The sequence below is a fragment of the Sinohyriopsis cumingii genome, unplaced genomic scaffold (assembly GCF_028554795.1).
Source record: "Sinohyriopsis cumingii isolate HCF-2022 unplaced genomic scaffold, ASM2855479v2 utg002955l, whole genome shotgun sequence".
Taxonomy (NCBI): domain Eukaryota; kingdom Metazoa; phylum Mollusca; class Bivalvia; order Unionida; family Unionidae; genus Sinohyriopsis; species Sinohyriopsis cumingii.
The window spans coordinates 134,606-154,554 of NW_028316348.1; the positions used below are offsets into that span (position 1 = coordinate 134,606).

Genomic DNA, 19,949 nt, shown 5'->3' on the forward strand with positions numbered 1-19,949 from the left:
GGAATTTAACTTCATTTGTCACCTTATATGAAATACTGCAGGACGCAACTTGGATATTTTATAAGTGTGCAGAATTATGAACTTTAGAAGACAAGTAAAACAGCCAGACACTATCAACCTTGGACTGAATTAGCTTGTAATTGGAATTATTTCAGCTTTACAAATGTCTTATAATACCTGTACATTTATGACAAGTAGTACTGGAAATAATGTTAAGATATGTAATAAATGGGCAAATCAACTTGTAAAGTTCAAGAAATTTAAACAATTGAACATACAGAACAATGCCACTATTTTAAAGTACCAGTCCAAAACTAATATTGATACGATAAATAAAAATTGACAAAACTGCACATTATGAATACTGAATGTTATTCATTCTGCTTACTCCCAAAGTTGTTGGATATAACCGTCCATCTCATTTTTCCTGTCTTTGAGTATCCCCATTAACGCATCAACTTTCATCTGAACTTCCTGCCTCCCTGCCTGCTGCACTGCATTAAACAATATCAGCTCTTTGATCTGAGCTGCATGTTTTATTTCTGTGACCTGGCTTGTACTTTTTGGATCTACAATCTCACCTGCAGTTTTTGTGTCTGCTATCTGACCTTCACTTTTTGTGCCTGCAATCTGGCTTGCACTTTCTGTTTCTGCGATCTGACCCACGGTTTTTGTGTCTGCTTTACCTTCACACAGGACAATATCAGTCTGGAATTAGCAAAATCGAATTATATCTACACGCCCCTTGATTGTATGGATGACACTGTAGCATTACTTTCCGAAGAGTTCTAATTGAATTTACATGTCAGTTGCTTGTTACGACATGGTACAATGAATGTTAACCAATGGAGCAATACTGCATACAATTTGAAAGATGTTACTTTGCTTTAGTTTCTTTGTAAAATATTGAAATTAAGTTTGTATTCAATCTAAAAAGGCTGAAAATTACATTTAGCCTAAGACACAAACAGCACGAGTTGATGTTTATGCTTTCACATTAGCTATTGTGATAATGAAATACTATATATTACTGTTGCACATGGGATGAAAGAGTGTTAATATACAGTAATGTCTCCTCCTTTAAGGATAAAGGTCTTATAAGCAGTAATCCGCTTTCCCGCGCATTCGATGTTAATTATCTTAAGCCAGTAGCATTTTCACCATATAGGATACATTCCAAACGTGTTCCACATGTATAACGAAGTACTTTACTGATCGGTTAATAACCACTTTTATGCAAAGTTTCTACATTGAATTGTATCTGATCCACATTGGAGAATTTGAAAGCTACACTACCGATGTGTCATACACTGAAATGTTACAATGAACCTTTAATGGTGGTTATTGCTCGTTCCACTCCAGGCTGAACAGAAACCATAACTCAGAAATAAATGTAGCTTATTCCTTGTGTGAAATCAGGCAGTACTGGCAAAGCAATAGAGAAACTTCATGCAAAAGTCATTGACTGATACATAAAGCACTTAAGCGGTGATGCTGTCTGGGTGTGTGCTTTCGAGAATCTTGCCAAATTTGTACAAATTTATACACTTGGAGAACACTGATGCGTGAGAACTCCCACAAATTATTCAGAAATTAGTTAAAAGTCACGCATATAAAAATGTGCTCGGTGAAGTATGGAGATAGCAGTGAGTGATTTTGAGCCCACAAATGGTGCTGAATATGAGCCAATTGTACATGTTAACGGATGGATAAAAACAGATGACATGACAGTCAATCTCGCTTTCAGCAGTATTTCGAAATTACATATAGAAAGGGCAGAACCACTGAAATTAATTTAAAATACAGACAAGTTTTAAGTTGAAGGCAATTTTCATTTTTTTATCAATCAATTTAGCCCTGTTGATCTAATAGTACAAAACCATATATCCACATCAGGGTTCAGATGAACTAAATAAATAAGGATGAAAACAAATTAAATCAAGCAGACTATGGCATTGATGGACTAAAAATCCCAATACAGCATTACCGAACAGATGAGAAATCCGGCATAGTAGTCAGTTAACTACTGATTCAAGAAAGTAAGTTTATGTTTGTGACAAATCCTATTTTGGAGCAGATGTGTCCAAAAGATAATATGTGAGCTCTGGAAAATTGATTTTGTTGGTATTCATCCTCATTCCCATGCCCAGATTAGTTCTAGATGTAACTTTCAATGTAAGACGAAACAACATTATTTCTTCTGATTTAAAGATAACATTATAATGTCTTCCATATTTAAGAGAGACATGAAATTGGTAATAAGATGTTTTCAGTGCCATCATGCAGTACAAAACAAAGGGCCTGGTGGCTAAAGCGAGTTAAATGGAGCCACAATTAAATGGCCTAAAATGCTGAATAAAACTCACTGTCAACCAGCAGGTACCCTGTATGACATTTTATATATCTTGCCATTGATAAGAATTGCATATAAATATATAATAAATATACGCCTAACTGTAATCTGCATACTGGAAATACACCCAGTATGTCAACATACACAAAAGGGAACCACCTACCTTCCAAACATGGAAAGACTATCAAGTGAACGTGCATCAAAATGTATAATGTATCATACTGCAGACTGTATTGTGAATTGTATCGATACGTGTCACAGGTGTATTGTTTCACCACTAGTATACAGATCACGTGTACTTTCTGACCCCACGCAAATTGGGTGAAAAAAAAAACGGGTCCAAAAGATTAGGTTTTTCCCTCTGTATTTTGTAGTGTAACTAAAACGTCCAGATTATTTGGTATCATTGTAGAGCTACATCTGTCTACTTCTATAATACCACCCACTTTAGTGATCATACATGACCTTGATGCTACAGAGCTCAGCAGTAAGCTACTACCTCCTGCCACGTAAATGCGGTGCCAGGGGTTAACGAGCTAAACCACTGAATCTTGAAACAATCATTGATACTCTTACAACTTTTCCAGTTTTTGGAGATCAAATGCCTCCTTCTTCCAGTTAAATCTTGGAATGAGAACATAACCCCTCAGTTCCTCTCATCATGTTTGAACTGGGTAATACACAACAAATATTCTGATTTAGCACTAGAATAAAGTCACCATATGAAGATTTCTGTTCATGAGAGAAGGTCAATACCTGAGAGCCATACAGTGACCATAAACCTGAGTGGTGAAACTATCAATAACATTGTAAACATTTATGAAAAAAACTCTAACAATGATAACTCTATGGACCAAATTACAATGTGATGCTGAATCTGCTGAATCATGTTCAGCACTTATTTATGTGGAAACCCAGAAAACCACACATAATGAACCATATTGTTATGGAATAAAGAGAGTATATGATGCTTCTAAATAATTTACCTACTGACAGCGCAGACAGACTTGACAATTATATCATTTTTGAGATTTGAAATGCATTGTGGATGATAAGTGTAAAGATGTAATGTTAATTCAACAGGTATTAAACAGGTCACAAAGTTGTTGATTTTGTATAGTGCGATAATATCTTACTGCAGATTGTATTACATTTTTATTTTAAATGTATGATACTGACTGTGCAGTTGTGATGTTGCACTTGAAGCATTACTACCATCACTACATGTATATGACATTCGACCCCCAGGTACAATATCAGGTTCAGTGACTGTTGTCTGGTGAATTTGCACTAAATCCAAATGCAAAGTCTGCAAAGTCTAACGATGATAATGCTGCACTGCTGACAGTATAGAAATTGTTTCCATTTTCTTTGTATTTATACACAGCAGTCAGTACTTCAAAGGTCATCAGTTTTCTCTGAAGTCTCAGGAAAACTATTGTATTGGTACATTTAAAGACCCAGAAGGATTAAGCGTCGTTTAATTAATTGTAGCTGTTTTTGCTTGCGTCTTCAGAGGTTGGTTGCTTGTTGGTACAGTCCGGTAGCATGATTGAGTGTATCACAGCATACAGTACTCAGGCCCGATGTCAACATAAAGGGATTATGATGTAACAATGCACTGTAAAGATGGGTTTGTCAATACGAACAAAGGAATTGTTTATGTAACAGATAAATTCCAGTGCATTGTGCATCCAAGTCTGTGGCTTCCTTTCATGGTCCTTTTGAATGTCTCCACTCCAATTCCATGATTATATGTACAAATTAAAGAGCCAAAAAGGTTGCCGCCCAAAAAATTACCAGATGGTATATTTTTCGCCAATAAGGAAAATTAATCGCACTATGTGACATTGCCATAGCCCAGGACGATCCCTGCTTTATGTTTGCTACGGCAACCCAAGTAAATCTATAACTAATTTTTTTTTTGTCAGTACGATTAGTATTTGTTACTTATTAATGAACTTTAAGTGAATAAAATTATATTTTATAGGGAGAAAATTTCTGAATAATAATTAAAGAAATATTGCATCATCGTAATAACTGAACTGTAGAGACATGTTTGAAAGTAACGTTTTAATTATCTAGGCCTAACAGTAATGAATTGAGGATATGTGATATGTAGGCAAAAAGTAAGTGGCCATGTACACATTCAGAAGAATTATATTTGATGGAACAGTATACACTATATTTGATTTTTTTGTCGAAAAATACTTTTTCACCGTTTTTCTCTATTTGGTTGCTATGGTAAACATGAACACACATCAATTTCACCGACATCTAAGTGCTAGCAATCTGCATGCATATATGCATCACTGTATATAATTTCACAGCAATCTGATTATAAATAATAGTTCTGAAGCTGTTATATGGATTTGGCCCAAAACGTCTGTATTGTTCTCAATCAATTCAGCATTAAGAGATAGGGCGTTAGAAATAAATCTGCACTGGTTTTAAGGTCAAGCAAAACAACACAGCACTAATCCTCTCCATCAGCACTGAGATGTGTTATGGTTTTGAGAAATCACATGAGCTTTATTGTACTTGAATTGGTATCTAAATACATTACAATATGCTTTAAAAGAATACAACATGAAGCTTAATATTATTCTACATGACTTTGTATCTCTTTAGCCTTGCTAGACATTATTTTACAAAATGAAATACACAAAGTGAACAAACATAATTTAATTCACATTAACTAAAATTACTGCTATATGATTAACTGTTATTTTGTTATTTTCTCCCTGCCCCAACATGTATACATGTACTGATGGAGGTTTTGGTCATTCTTGCTATACCATAGTTCACTATATAACGTGGTTCATTCAATTCATTAAAATTGCAATAATTTCTGCAAAACAAATGGTTCAGTGTATACGAAGCTCAATAGTTATGGATTTCAACTACCACACTGACATTATAAAGAGGGAGAGCTGAATATGAACTTTTCTAAAGACATGAAGTGTTGTTCTTACCCTGTGCTGTTTAATCCACTCGTGTATGAACTTTATGCTGGACTCAAACTCCTTATACTGCTTCAACTTTCTGATGAGAAGAAAATTTCAGGTATTTAAACTTCCTTCGCTGTGATAGAGAAAAGAAACAGCTATCTCATTTTTTTTGTGCCACTGGTATCTTTACTACATAATCGAATTTATATGCTGCAGAATTGTATTCCTTTTATTTTTGTTCGGTGTTTTACAGCACAGCAGTACAATTTATTTTATGCCAATACAATTGGAGTAAAGTTTCTTACCCATGAACACACCATGGTAGCTGATCTGGGCTGATCCTATGGCAAGATTTGAACTCACACTATTGTTATGGGTCGCAAGTCCATCATGCTAATGTCTAAGCCAACATGGAATTTAACTTCATTTGTCACCTTATATGAAATACTGCAGGACGCAACTTGGATATTTTATAAGTGTGCAGAATTATGAACTTTAGAAGACAAGTAAAACAGCCAGACACTATCAACCTTGGACTGAATTAGCTTGTAATTGGAATTATTTCAGCTTTACAAATGTCTTATAATACCTGTACATTTATGACAAGTAGTACTGGAAATAATGTTAAGATATGTAATAAATGGGCAAATCAACTTGTAAAGTTCAAGAAATTTAAACAATTGAACATACAGAACAATGCCACTATTTTAAAGTACCAGTCCAAAACTAATATTGATACGATAAATAAAAATTGACAAAACTGCACATTATGAATACTGAATGTTATTCATTCTGCTTACTCCCAAAGTTGTTGGATATAACCGTCCATCTCATTTTTCCTGTCTTTGAGTATCCCCATTAACGCATCAACTTTCATCTGAACTTCCTGCCTCCCTGCCTGCTGCACTGCATTAAACAATATCAGCTCTTTGATCTGAGCTGCATGTTTTATTTCTGTGACCTGGCTTGTACTTTTTGGATCTACAATCTCACCTGCAGTTTTTGTGTCTGCTATCTGACCTTCACTTTTTGTGCCTGCAATCTGGCTTGCACTTTCTGTTTCTGCGATCTGACCCACGGTTTTTGTGTCTGCTTTACCTTCACACAGGACAATATCAGTCTGGAATTAGCAAAATCGAATTATATCTACACGCCCCTTGATTGTATGGATGACACTGTAGCATTACTTTCCGAAGAGTTCTAATTGAATTTACATGTCAGTTGCTTGTTACGACATGGTACAATGAATGTTAACCAATGGAGCAATACTGCATACAATTTGAAAGATGTTACTTTGCTTTAGTTTCTTTGTAAAATATTGAAATTAAGTTTGTATTCAATCTAAAAAGGCTGAAAATTACATTTAGCCTAAGACACAAACAGCACGAGTTGATGTTTATGCTTTCACATTAGCTATTGTGATAATGAAATACTATATATTACTGTTGCACATGGGATGAAAGAGTGTTAATATACAGTAATGTCTCCTCCTTTAAGGATAAAGGTCTTATAAGCAGTAATCCGCTTTCCCGCGCATTCGATGTTAATTATCTTAAGCCAGTAGCATTTTCACCATATAGGATACATTCCAAACGTGTTCCACATGTATAACGAAGTACTTTACTGATCGGTTAATAACCACTTTTATGCAAAGTTTCTACATTGAATTGTATCTGATCCACATTGGAGAATTTGAAAGCTACACTACCGATGTGTCATACACTGAAATGTTACAATGAACCTTTAATGGTGGTTATTGCTCGTTCCACTCCAGGCTGAACAGAAACCATAACTCAGAAATAAATGTAGCTTATTCCTTGTGTGAAATCAGGCAGTACTGGCAAAGCAATAGAGAAACTTCATGCAAAAGTCATTGACTGATACATAAAGCACTTAAGCGGTGATGCTGTCTGGGTGTGTGCTTTCGAGAATCTTGCCAAATTTGTACAAATTTATACACTTGGAGAACACTGATGCGTGAGAACTCCCACAAATTATTCAGAAATTAGTTAAAAGTCACGCATATAAAAATGTGCTCGGTGAAGTATGGAGATAGCAGTGAGTGATTTTGAGCCCACAAATGGTGCTGAATATGAGCCAATTGTACATGTTAACGGATGGATAAAAACAGATGACATGACAGTCAATCTCGCTTTCAGCAGTATTTCGAAATTACATATAGAAAGGGCAGAACCACTGAAATTAATTTAAAATACAGACAAGTTTTAAGTTGAAGGCAATTTTCATTTTTTTATCAATCAATTTAGCCCTGTTGATCTAATAGTACAAAACCATATATCCACATCAGGGTTCAGATGAACTAAATAAATAAGGATGAAAACAAATTAAATCAAGCAGACTATGGCATTGATGGACTAAAAATCCCAATACAGCATTACCGAACAGATGAGAAATCCGGCATAGTAGTCAGTTAACTACTGATTCAAGAAAGTAAGTTTATGTTTGTGACAAATCCTATTTTGGAGCAGATGTGTCCAAAAGATAATATGTGAGCTCTGGAAAATTGATTTTGTTGGTATTCATCCTCATTCCCATGCCCAGATTAGTTCTAGATGTAACTTTCAATGTAAGACGAAACAACATTATTTCTTCTGATTTAAAGATAACATTATAATGTCTTCCATATTTAAGAGAGACATGAAATTGGTAATAAGATGTTTTCAGTGCCATCATGCAGTACAAAACAAAGGGCCTGGTGGCTAAAGCGAGTTAAATGGAGCCACAATTAAATGGCCTAAAATGCTGAATAAAACTCACTGTCAACCAGCAGGTACCCTGTATGACATTTTATATATCTTGCCATTGATAAGAATTGCATATAAATATATAATAAATATACGCCTAACTGTAATCTGCATACTGGAAATACACCCAGTATGTCAACATACACAAAAGGGAACCACCTACCTTCCAAACATGGAAAGACTATCAAGTGAACGTGCATCAAAATGTATAATGTATCATACTGCAGACTGTATTGTGAATTGTATCGATACGTGTCACAGGTGTATTGTTTCACCACTAGTATACAGATCACGTGTACTTTCTGACCCCACGCAAATTGGGTGAAAAAAAAAACGGGTCCAAAAGATTAGGTTTTTCCCTCTGTATTTTGTAGTGTAACTAAAACGTCCAGATTATTTGGTATCATTGTAGAGCTACATCTGTCTACTTCTATAATACCACCCACTTTAGTGATCATACATGACCTTGATGCTACAGAGCTCAGCAGTAAGCTACTACCTCCTGCCACGTAAATGCGGTGCCAGGGGTTAACGAGCTAAACCACTGAATCTTGAAACAATCATTGATACTCTTACAACTTTTCCAGTTTTTGGAGATCAAATGCCTCCTTCTTCCAGTTAAATCTTGGAATGAGAACATAACCCCTCAGTTCCTCTCATCATGTTTGAACTGGGTAATACACAACAAATATTCTGATTTAGCACTAGAATAAAGTCACCATATGAAGATTTCTGTTCATGAGAGAAGGTCAATACCTGAGAGCCATACAGTGACCATAAACCTGAGTGGTGAAACTATCAATAACATTGTAAACATTTATGAAAAAAACTCTAACAATGATAACTCTATGGACCAAATTACAATGTGATGCTGAATCTGCTGAATCATGCTCAGCACTTATTTATGTGGAAACCCAGAAAACCACACATAATGAACCATATTGTTATGGAATAAAGAGAGTATATGATGCTTCTAAATAATTTACCTACTGACAGCGCAGACAGACTTGACAATTATATCATTTTTGAGATTTGAAATGCATTGTGGATGATAAGTGTAAAGATGTAATGTTAATTCAACAGGTATTAAACAGGTCACAAAGTTGTTGATTTTGTATAGTGCGATAATATCTTACTGCAGATTGTATTACATTTTTATTTTAAATGTATGATACTGACTGTGCAGTTGTGATGTTGCACTTGAAGCATTACTACCATCACTACATGTATATGACATTCGACCCCCAGGTACAATATCAGGTTCAGTGACTGTTGTCTGGTGAATTTGCACTAAATCCAAATGCAAAGTCTGCAAAGTCTAACGATGATAATGCTGCACTGCTGACAGTATAGAAATTGTTTCCATTTTCTTTGTATTTATACACAGCAGTCAGTACTTCAAAGGTCATCAGTTTTCTCTGAAGTCTCAGGAAAACTATTGTATTGGTACATTTAAAGACCCAGAAGGATTAAGCGTCGTTTAATTAATTGTAGCTGTTTTTGCTTGCGTCTTCAGAGGTCGGTTGCTTGTTGGTACAGTCCGGTAGCATGATTGAGTGTATCACAGCATACAGTACTCAGGCCCGATGTCAACATAAAGGGATTATGATGTAACAATGCACTGTAAAGATGGGTTTGTCAATACGAACAAAGGAATTGTTTATGTAACAGATAAATTCCAGTGCATTGTGCATCCAAGTCTGTGGCTTCCTTTCATGGTCCTTTTGAATGTCTCCACTCCAATTCCATGATTATATGTACAAATTAAAGAGCCAAAAAGGTTGCCGCCCAAAAAATTACCAGATGGTATATTTTTCGCCAATAAGGAAAATTAATCGCACTATGTGACATTGCCATAGCCCAGGACGATCCCTGCTTTATGTTTGCTACGGCAACCCAAGTAAATCTATAACTAATTTTTTTTTTGTCAGTACGATTAGTATTTGTTACTTATTAATGAACTTTAAGTGAATAAAATTATATTTTATAGGGAGAAAATTTCTGAATAATAATTAAAGAAATATTGCATCATCGTAATAACTGAACTGTAGAGACATGTTTGAAAGTAACGTTTTAATTATCTAGGCCTAACAGTAATGAATTGAGGATATGTGATATGTAGGCAAAAAGTAAGTGGCCATGTACACATTCAGAAGAATTATATTTGATGGAACAGTATACACTATATTTGATTTTTTTGTCGAAAAATACTTTTTCACCGTTTTTCTCTATTTGGTTGCTATGGTAAACATGAACACACATCAATTTCACCGACATCTAAGTGCTAGCAATCTGCATGCATATATGCATCACTGTATAGAATTTCACAGCAATCTGATTATAAATAATAGTTCTGAAGCTGTTATATGGATTTGGCCCAAAACGTCTGTATTGTTCTCAATCAATTCAGCATTAAGAGATAGGGCGTTAGAAATAAATCTGCACTGGTTTTAAGGTCAAGCAAAACAACACAGCACTAATCCTCTCCATCAGCACTGAGATGTGTTATGGTTTTGAGAAATCACATGAGCTTTATTGTACTTGAATTGGTATCTAAATACATTACAATATGCTTTAAAAGAATACAACATGAAGCTTAATATTATTCTACATGACTTTGTATCTCTTTAGCCTTGCTAGACATTATTTTACAAAATGAAATACACAAAGTGAACAAACATAATTTAATTCACATTAACTAAAATTACTGCTATATGATTAACTGTTATTTTGTTATTTTCTCCCTGCCCCAACATGTATACATGTACTGATGGAGGTTTTGGTCATTCTTGCTATACCATAGTTCACTATATAACGTGGTTCATTCAATTCATTAAAATTTCAATAATTTCTGCAAAAAAATGGTTCAGTGTATACGAAGCTCAATAGTTATGGATTTCAACTACCACACTGACATTATAAAGAGGGAGAGCTGAATATGAACTTTTCTAAAGACATGAAGTGTTGTTCTTACCCTGTGCTGTTTAATCCACTCGTGTATGAACTTTATGCTGGACTCAAACTCCTTATACTGCTTCAACTTTCTGATGAGAAGAAAATTTCAGGTATTTAAACTTCCTTCGTTGTGATAGAGAAAAGAAACAGCTATCTCATTTTTTTTGTGCCACTGGTATCTTTACTACATAATCGAATTTATATGCTGCAGAATTGTATTCCTTTTATTTTTGTTCGGTGTTTTACAGCACAGCAGTACAATTTATTTTATGCCAATACAATTGGAGTAAAGTTTCTTACCCATGAACACACCATGGTAGCTGATCTGGGCTGATCCTATGGCAAGATTTGAACTCACACTATTGTTATGGGTCGCAAGTCCATCATGCTAATGTCTAAGCCAACATGGAATTTAACTTCATTTGTCACCTTATATGAAATACTGCAGGACGCAACTTGGATATTTTATAAGTGTGCAGAATTATGAACTTTAGAAGACAAGTAAAACAGCCAGACACTATCAACCTTGGACTGAATTAGCTTGTAATTGGAATTATTTCAGCTTTACAAATGTCTTATAATACCTGTACATTTATGACAAGTAGTACTGGAAATAATGTTAAGATATGTAATAAATGGGCAAATCAACTTGTAAAGTTCAAGAAATTTAAACAATTGAACATACAGAACAATGCCACTATTTTAAAGTACCAGTCCAAAACTAATATTGATACGATAAATAAAAATTGACAAAACTGCACATTATGAATACTGAATGTTATTCATTCTGCTTACTCCCAAAGTTGTTGGATATAACCGTCCATCTCATTTTTCCTGTCTTTGAGTATCCCCATTAACGCATCAACTTTCATCTGAACTTCCTGCCTCCCTGCCTGCTGCACTGCATTAAACAATATCAGCTCTTTGATCTGAGCTGCATGTTTTATTTCTGTGACCTGGCTTGTACTTTTTGGATCTACAATCTCACCTGCAGTTTTTGTGTCTGCTATCTGACCTTCACTTTTTGTGCCTGCAATCTGGCTTGCACTTTCTGTTTCTGCGATCTGACCCACGGTTTTTGTGTCTGCTTTACCTTCACACAGGACAATATCAGTCTGGAATTAGCAAAATCGAATTATATCTACACGCCCCTTGATTGTATGGATGACACTGTAGCATTACTTTCCGAAGAGTTCTAATTGAATTTACATGTCAGTTGCTTGTTACGACATGGTACAATGAATGTTAACCAATGGAGCAATACTGCATACAATTTGAAAGATGTTACTTTGCTTTAGTTTCTTTGTAAAATATTGAAATTAAGTTTGTATTCAATCTAAAAAGGCTGAAAATTACATTTAGCCTAAGACACAAACAGCACGAGTTGATGTTTATGCTTTCACATTAGCTATTGTGATAATGAAATACTATATATTACTGTTGCACATGGGATGAAAGAGTGTTAATATACAGTAATGTCTCCTCCTTTAAGGATAAAGGTCTTATAAGCAGTAATCCGCTTTCCCGCGCATTCGATGTTAATTATCTTAAGCCAGTAGCATTTTCACCATATAGGATACATTCCAAACGTGTTCCACATGTATAACGAAGTACTTTACTGATCGGTTAATAACCACTTTTATGCAAAGTTTCTACATTGAATTATATCTGATCCACATTGGAGAATTTGAAAGCTACACTACCGATGTGTCATACACTGAAATGTTACAATGAACCTTTAATGGTGGTTATTGCTCGTTCCACTCCAGGCTGAACAGAAACCATAACTCAGAAATAAATGTAGCTTATTCCTTGTGTGAAATCAGGCAGTACTGGCAAAGCAATAGAGAAACTTCATGCAAAAGTCATTGACTGATACATAAAGCACTTAAGCGGTGATGCTGTCTGGGTGTGTGCTTTCGAGAATCTTGCCAAATTTGTACAAATTTATACACTTGGAGAACACTGATGCGTGAGAACTCCCACAAATTATTCAGAAATTAGTTAAAAGTCACGCATATAAAAATGTGCTCGGTGAAGTATGGAGATAGCAGTGAGTGATTTTGAGCCCACAAATGGTGCTGAATATGAGCCAATTGTACATGTTAACGGATGGATAAAAACAGATGACATGACAGTCAATCTCGCTTTCAGCAGTATTTCGAAATTACATATAGAAAGGGCAGAACCACTGAAATTAATTTAAAATACAGACAAGTTTTAAGTTGAAGGCAATTTTCATTTTTTTATCAATCAATTTAGCCCTGTTGATCTAATAGTACAAAACCATATATCCACATCAGGGTTCAGATGAACTAAATAAATAAGGATGAAAACAAATTAAATCAAGCAGACTATGGCATTGATGGACTAAAAATCCCAATACAGCATTACCGAACAGATGAGAAATCCGGCATAGTAGTCAGTTAACTACTGATTCAAGAAAGTAAGTTTATGTTTGTGACAAATCCTATTTTGGAGCAGATGTGTCCAAAAGATAATATGTGAGCTCTGGAAAATTGATTTTGTTGGTATTCATCCTCATTCCCATGCCCAGATTAGTTCTAGATGTAACTTTCAATGTAAGACGAAACAACATTATTTCTTCTGATTTAAAGATAACATTATAATGTCTTCCATATTTAAGAGAGACATGAAATTGGTAATAAGATGTTTTCAGTGCCATCATGCAGTACAAAACAAAGGGCCTGGTGGCTAAAGCGAGTTAAATGGAGCCACAATTAAATGGCCTAAAATGCTGAATAAAACTCACTGTCAACCAGCAGGTACCCTGTATGACATTTTATATATCTTGCCATTGATAAGAATTGCATATAAATATATAATAAATATACGCCTAACTGTAATCTGCATACTGGAAATACACCCAGTATGTCAACATACACAAAAGGGAACCACCTACCTTCCAAACATGGAAAGACTATCAAGTGAACGTGCATCAAAATGTATAATGTATCATACTGCAGACTGTATTGTGAATTGTATCGATACGTGTCACAGGTGTATTGTTTCACCACTAGTATACAGATCACGTGTACTTTCTGACCCCACGCAAATTGGGTGAAAAAAAAAACGGGTCCAAAAGATTAGGTTTTTCCCTCTGTATTTTGTAGTGTAACTAAAACGTCCAGATTATTTGGTATCATTGTAGAGCTACATCTGTCTACTTCTATAATACCACCCACTTTAGTGATCATACATGACCTTGATGCTACAGAGCTCAGCAGTAAGCTACTACCTCCTGCCACGTAAATGCGGTGCCAGGGGTTAACGAGCTAAACCACTGAATCTTGAAACAATCATTGATACTCTTACAACTTTTCCAGTTTTTGGAGATCAAATGCCTCCTTCTTCCAGTTAAATCTTGGAATGAGAACATAACCCCTCAGTTCCTCTCATCATGTTTGAACTGGGTAATACACAACAAATATTCTGATTTAGCACTAGAATAAAGTCACCATATGAAGATTTCTGTTCATGAGAGAAGGTCAATACCTGAGAGCCATACAGTGACCATAAACCTGAGTGGTGAAACTATCAATAACATTGTAAACATTTATGAAAAAAACTCTAACAATGATAACTCTATGGACCAAATTACAATGTGATGCTGAATCTGCTGAATCATGTTCAGCACTTATTTATGTGGAAACCCAGAAAACCACACATAATGAACCATATTGTTATGGAATAAAGAGAGTATATGATGCTTCTAAATAATTTACCTACTGACAGCGCAGACAGACTTGACAATTATATCATTTTTGAGATTTGAAATGCATTGTGGATGATAAGTGTAAAGATGTAATGTTAATTCAACAGGTATTAAACAGGTCACAAAGTTGTTGATTTTGTATAGTGCGATAATATCTTACTGCAGATTGTATTACATTTTTATTTTAAATGTATGATACTGACTGTGCAGTTGTGATGTTGCACTTGAAGCATTACTACCATCACTACATGTATATGACATTCGACCCCCAGGTACAATATCAGGTTCAGTGACTGTTGTCTGGTGAATTTGCACTAAATCCAAATGCAAAGTCTGCAAAGTCTAACGATGATAATGCTGCACTGCTGACAGTATAGAAATTGTTTCCATTTTCTTTGTATTTATACACAGCAGTCAGTACTTCAAAGGTCATCAGTTTTCTCTGAAGTCTCAGGAAAACTATTGTATTGGTACATTTAAAGACCCAGAAGGATTAAGCGTCGTTTAATTAATTGTAGCTGTTTTTGCTTGCGTCTTCAGAGGTTGGTTGCTTGTTGGTACAGTCCGGTAGCATGATTGAGTGTATCACAGCATACAGTACTCAGGCCCGATGTCAACATAAAGGGATTATGATGTAACAATGCACTGTAAAGATGGGTTTGTCAATACGAACAAAGGAATTGTTTATGTAACAGATAAATTCCAGTGCATTGTGCATCCAAGTCTGTGGCTTCCTTTCATGGTCCTTTTGAATGTCTCCACTCCAATTCCATGATTATATGTACAAATTAAAGAGCCAAAAAGGTTGCCGCCCAAAAAATTACCAGATGGTATATTTTTCGCCAATAAGGAAAATTAATCGCACTATGTGACATTGCCATAGCCCAGGACGATCCCTGCTTTATGTTTGCTACGGCAACCCAAGTAAATCTATAACTAATTTTTTTTTTGTCAGTACGATTAGTATTTGTTACTTATTAATGAACTTTAAGTGAATAAAATTATATTTTATAGGGAGAAAATTTCTGAATAATAATTAAAGAAATATTGCATCATCGTAATAACTGAACTGTAGAGACATGTTTGAAAGTAACGTTTTAATTATCTAGGCCTAACAGTAATGAATTGAGGATATGTGATATGTAGGCAAAAAGTAAGTGGCCATGTACACATTCAGAAGAATTATATTTGATGGAACAGTATACACTATATTTGATTTTTTTGTCGAAAAATACTTTTTCACCGTTTTTCTCTATTTGGTTGCTATGGTAAACATGAACACACATCAATTTCACCGACATCTAAGTGCTAGCAATCTGCATGCATATATGCATCACTGTATAGAATTTCACAGCAATCTGATTATAAATAATAGTTCTGAAGCTGTTATATGGATTTGGCCCAAAACGTCTGTATTGTTCTCAATCAATTCAGCATTAAGAGATAGGGCGTTAGAAATAAATCTGCACTGGTTTTAAGGTCAAGCAAAACAACACAGCACTAATCCTCTCCATCAGCACTGAGATGTGTTATGGTTTTGAGAAATCACATGAGCTTTATTGTACTTGAATTGGTATCTAAATACATTACAATATGCTTTAAAAGAATACAACATGAAGCTTAATATTATTCTACATGACTTTGTATCTCTTTAGCCTTGCTAGACATTATTTTACAAAATGAAATACACAAAGTGAACAAACATAATTTAATTCACATTAACTAAAATTACTGCTATATGATTAACTGTTATTTTGTTATTTTCTCCCTGCCCCAACATGTATACATGTACTGATGGAGGTTTTGGTCATTCTTGCTATACCATAGTTCACTATATAACGTGGTTCATTCAATTCATTAAAATTGCAATAATTTCTGCAAAACAAATGGTTCAGTGTATACGAAGCTCAATAGTTATGGATTTCAACTACCACACTGACATTATAAAGAGGGAGAGCTGAATATGAACTTTTCTAAAGACATGAAGTGTTGTTCTTACCCTGTGCTGTTTAATCCACTCGTGTATGAACTTTATGCTGGACTCAAACTCCTTATACTGCTTCAACTTTCTGATGAGAAGAAAATTTCAGGTATTTAAACTTCCTTCGCTGTGATAGAGAAAAGAAACAGCTATCTCATTTTTTTTGTGCCACTGGTATCTTTACTACATAATCGAATTTATATGCTGCAGAATTGTATTCCTTTTATTTTTGTTCGGTGTTTTACAGCACAGCAGTACAATTTATTTTATGCCAATACAATTGGAGTAAAGTTTCTTACCCATGAACACACCATGGTAGCTGATCTGGGCTGATCCTATGGCAAGATTTGAACTCACACTATTGTTATGGGTCGCAAGTCCATCATGCTAATGTCTAAGCCAACATGGAATTTAACTTCATTTGTCACCTTATATGAAATACTGCAGGACGCAACTTGGATATTTTATAAGTGTGCAGAATTATGAACTTTAGAAGACAAGTAAAACAGCCAGACACTATCAACCTTGGACTGAATTAGCTTGTAATTGGAATTATTTCAGCTTTACAAATGTCTTATAATACCTGTACATTTATGACAAGTAGTACTGGAAATAATGTTAAGATATGTAATAAATGGGCAAATCAACTTGTAAAGTTCAAGAAATTTAAACAATTGAACATACAGAACAATGCCACTATTTTAAAGTACCAGTCCAAAACTAATATTGATACGATAAATAAAAATTGACAAAACTGCACATTATGAATACTGAATGTTATTCATTCTGCTTACTCCCAAAGTTGTTGGATATAACCGTCCATCTCATTTTTCCTGTCTTTGAGTATCCCCATTAACGCATCAACTTTCATCTGAACTTCCTGCCTCCCTGCCTGCTGCACTGCATTAAACAATATCAGCTCTTTGATCTGAGCTGCATGTTTTATTTCTGTGACCTGGCTTGTACTTTTTGGATCTACAATCTCACCTGCAGTTTTTGTGTCTGCTATCTGACCTTCACTTTTTGTGCCTGCAATCTGGCTTGCACTTTCTGTTTCTGCGATCTGACCCACGGTTTTTGTGTCTGCTTTACCTTCACACAGGACAATATCAGTCTGGAATTAGCAAAATCGAATTATATCTACACGCCCCTTGATTGTATGGATGACACTGTAGCATTACTTTCCGAAGAGTTCTAATTGAATTTACATGTCAGTTGCTTGTTACGACATGGTACAATGAATGTTAACCAATGGAGCAATACTGCATACAATTTGAAAGATGTTACTTTGCTTTAGTTTCTTTGTAAAATATTGAAATTAAGTTTGTATTCAATCTAAAAAGGCTGAAAATTACATTTAGCCTAAGACACAAACAGCACGAGTTGATGTTTATGCTTTCACATTAGCTATTGTGATAATGAAATACTATATATTACTGTTGCACATGGGATGAAAGAGTGTTAATATACAGTAATGTCTCCTCCTTTAAGGATAAAGGTCTTATAAGCAGTAATCCGCTTTCCCGCGCATTCGATGTTAATTATCTTAAGCCAGTAGCATTTTCACCATATAGGATACATTCCAAACGTGTTCCACATGTATAACGAAGTACTTTACTGATCGGTTAATAACCACTTTTATGCAAAGTTTCTACATTGAATTGTATCTGATCCACATTGGAGAATTTGAAAGCTACACTACCGATGTGTCATACACTGAAATGTTACAATGAACCTTTAATGGTGGTTATTGCTCGTTCCACTCCAGGCTGAACAGAAACCATAACTCAGAAATAAATGTAGCTTATTCCTTGTGTGAAATCAGGCAGTACTGGCAAAGCAATAGAGAAACTTCATGCAAAAGTCATTGACTGATACATAAAGCACTTAAGCGGTGATGCTGTCTGGGTGTGTGCTTTCGAGAATCTTGCCAAATTTGTACAAATTTATACACTTGGAGAACACTGATGCGTGAGAACTCCCACAAATTATTCAGAAATTAGTTAAAAGTCACGCATATAAAAATGTGCTCGGTGAAGTATGGAGATAGCAGTGAGTGATTTTGAGCCCACAAATGGTGCTGAATATGAGCCAATTGTACATGTTAACGGATGGATAAAAACAGATGACATGACAGTCAATCTCGCTTTCAGCAGTATTTCGAAATTACATATAGAAAGGGCAGAACCACTGAAATTAATTTAAAATACAGACAAGTTTTAAGTTGAAGGCAATTTTCATTTTTTTATCAATCAATTTAGCCCTGTTGATCTAATAGTACAAAACCATATATCCACATCAGGGTTCAGATGAACTAAATAAATAAGGATGAAAACAAATTAAATCAAGCAGACTATGGCATTGATGGACTAAAAATCCCAATGCAGCATTACCGAACAGATGAGAAATCCGGCATAGTAGTCAGTTAACTACTGATTCAAGAAAGTAAGTTTATGTTTGTGACAAATCCTATTTTGGAGCAGATGTGTCCAAAAGATAATATGTGAGCTCTGGAAAATTGATTTTGTTGGTATTCATCCTCATTCCCATGCCCAGATTAGTTCTAGATGTAACTTTCAATGTAAGACGAAACAACATTATTTCTTCTGATTTAAAGATAACATTATAATGTCTTCCATATTTAAGAGAGACATGAAATTGGTAATAAGATGTTTTCAGTGCCATCATGCAGTACAAAACAAAGGGCCTGGTGGCTAAAGCGAGTTAAATGGAGCCACAATTAAATGGCCTAAAATGCTGAATAAAACTCACTGTCAACCAGCAGGTACCCTGTATGACATTTTATATATCTTGCCATTGATAAGAATTGCATATAAATATATAATAAATATACGCCTAACTGTAATCTGCATACTGGAAATACACCCAGTATGTCAACATACACAAAAGGGAACCACCTACCTTCCAAACATGGAAAGACTATCAAGTGAACGTGCATCAAAATGTATAATGTATCATACTGCAGACTGTATTGTGAATTGTATCGATACGTGTCACAGGTGTATTGTTTCACCACTAGTATACAGATCACGTGTACTTTCTGACCCCACGCAAATTGGGTGAAAAAAAAAACGGGTCCAAAAGATTAGGTTTTTCCCTCTGTATTTTGTAGTGTAACTAAAACGTCCAGATTATTTGGTATCATTGTAGAGCTACATCTGTCTACTTCTATAATACCACCCACTTT

The 19,949-nt window shown here is 35.0% G+C and overlaps 1 protein-coding gene across 1 annotated transcript; it reads right to left on the reverse strand.

Moving 5' to 3' along the window:
• Positions 1-5,256: 5,256 nt before the first annotated feature.
• LOC149769953 (uncharacterized) lies at positions 5,257-19,157 on the reverse strand. Its single transcript, XM_089949620.1, has 7 exons — positions 19,140-19,157; positions 17,536-17,855; positions 16,760-16,829; positions 11,820-12,139; positions 11,044-11,113; positions 6,105-6,424; positions 5,257-5,398 (listed from the first exon to the last, which is right to left on the reverse strand). The coding sequence occupies exons 1-7, from the start codon at positions 19,155-19,157 to the stop codon at positions 5,257-5,259; spliced, it is 1,260 nt and encodes a 419-aa protein (XP_089805746.1).
• Between the last annotated feature and the right edge of the window lie 792 nt (positions 19,158-19,949).

Bases quoted from the DNA above. Each gene is read 5' to 3' on its own strand.
- LOC149769953 (XM_089949620.1), bottom strand. The intron at 16,830-17,535 runs GTAAGCAGAATG...TCTTCTCATCAG, and splicing joins TATATCCAACAACTTTGGGA to AAAGTTGAAGCAGTATAAGG. The intron at 5,399-6,104 runs GTAAGCAGAATG...TCTTCTCATCAG, and splicing joins TATATCCAACAACTTTGGGA to AAAGTTGAAGCAGTATAAGG.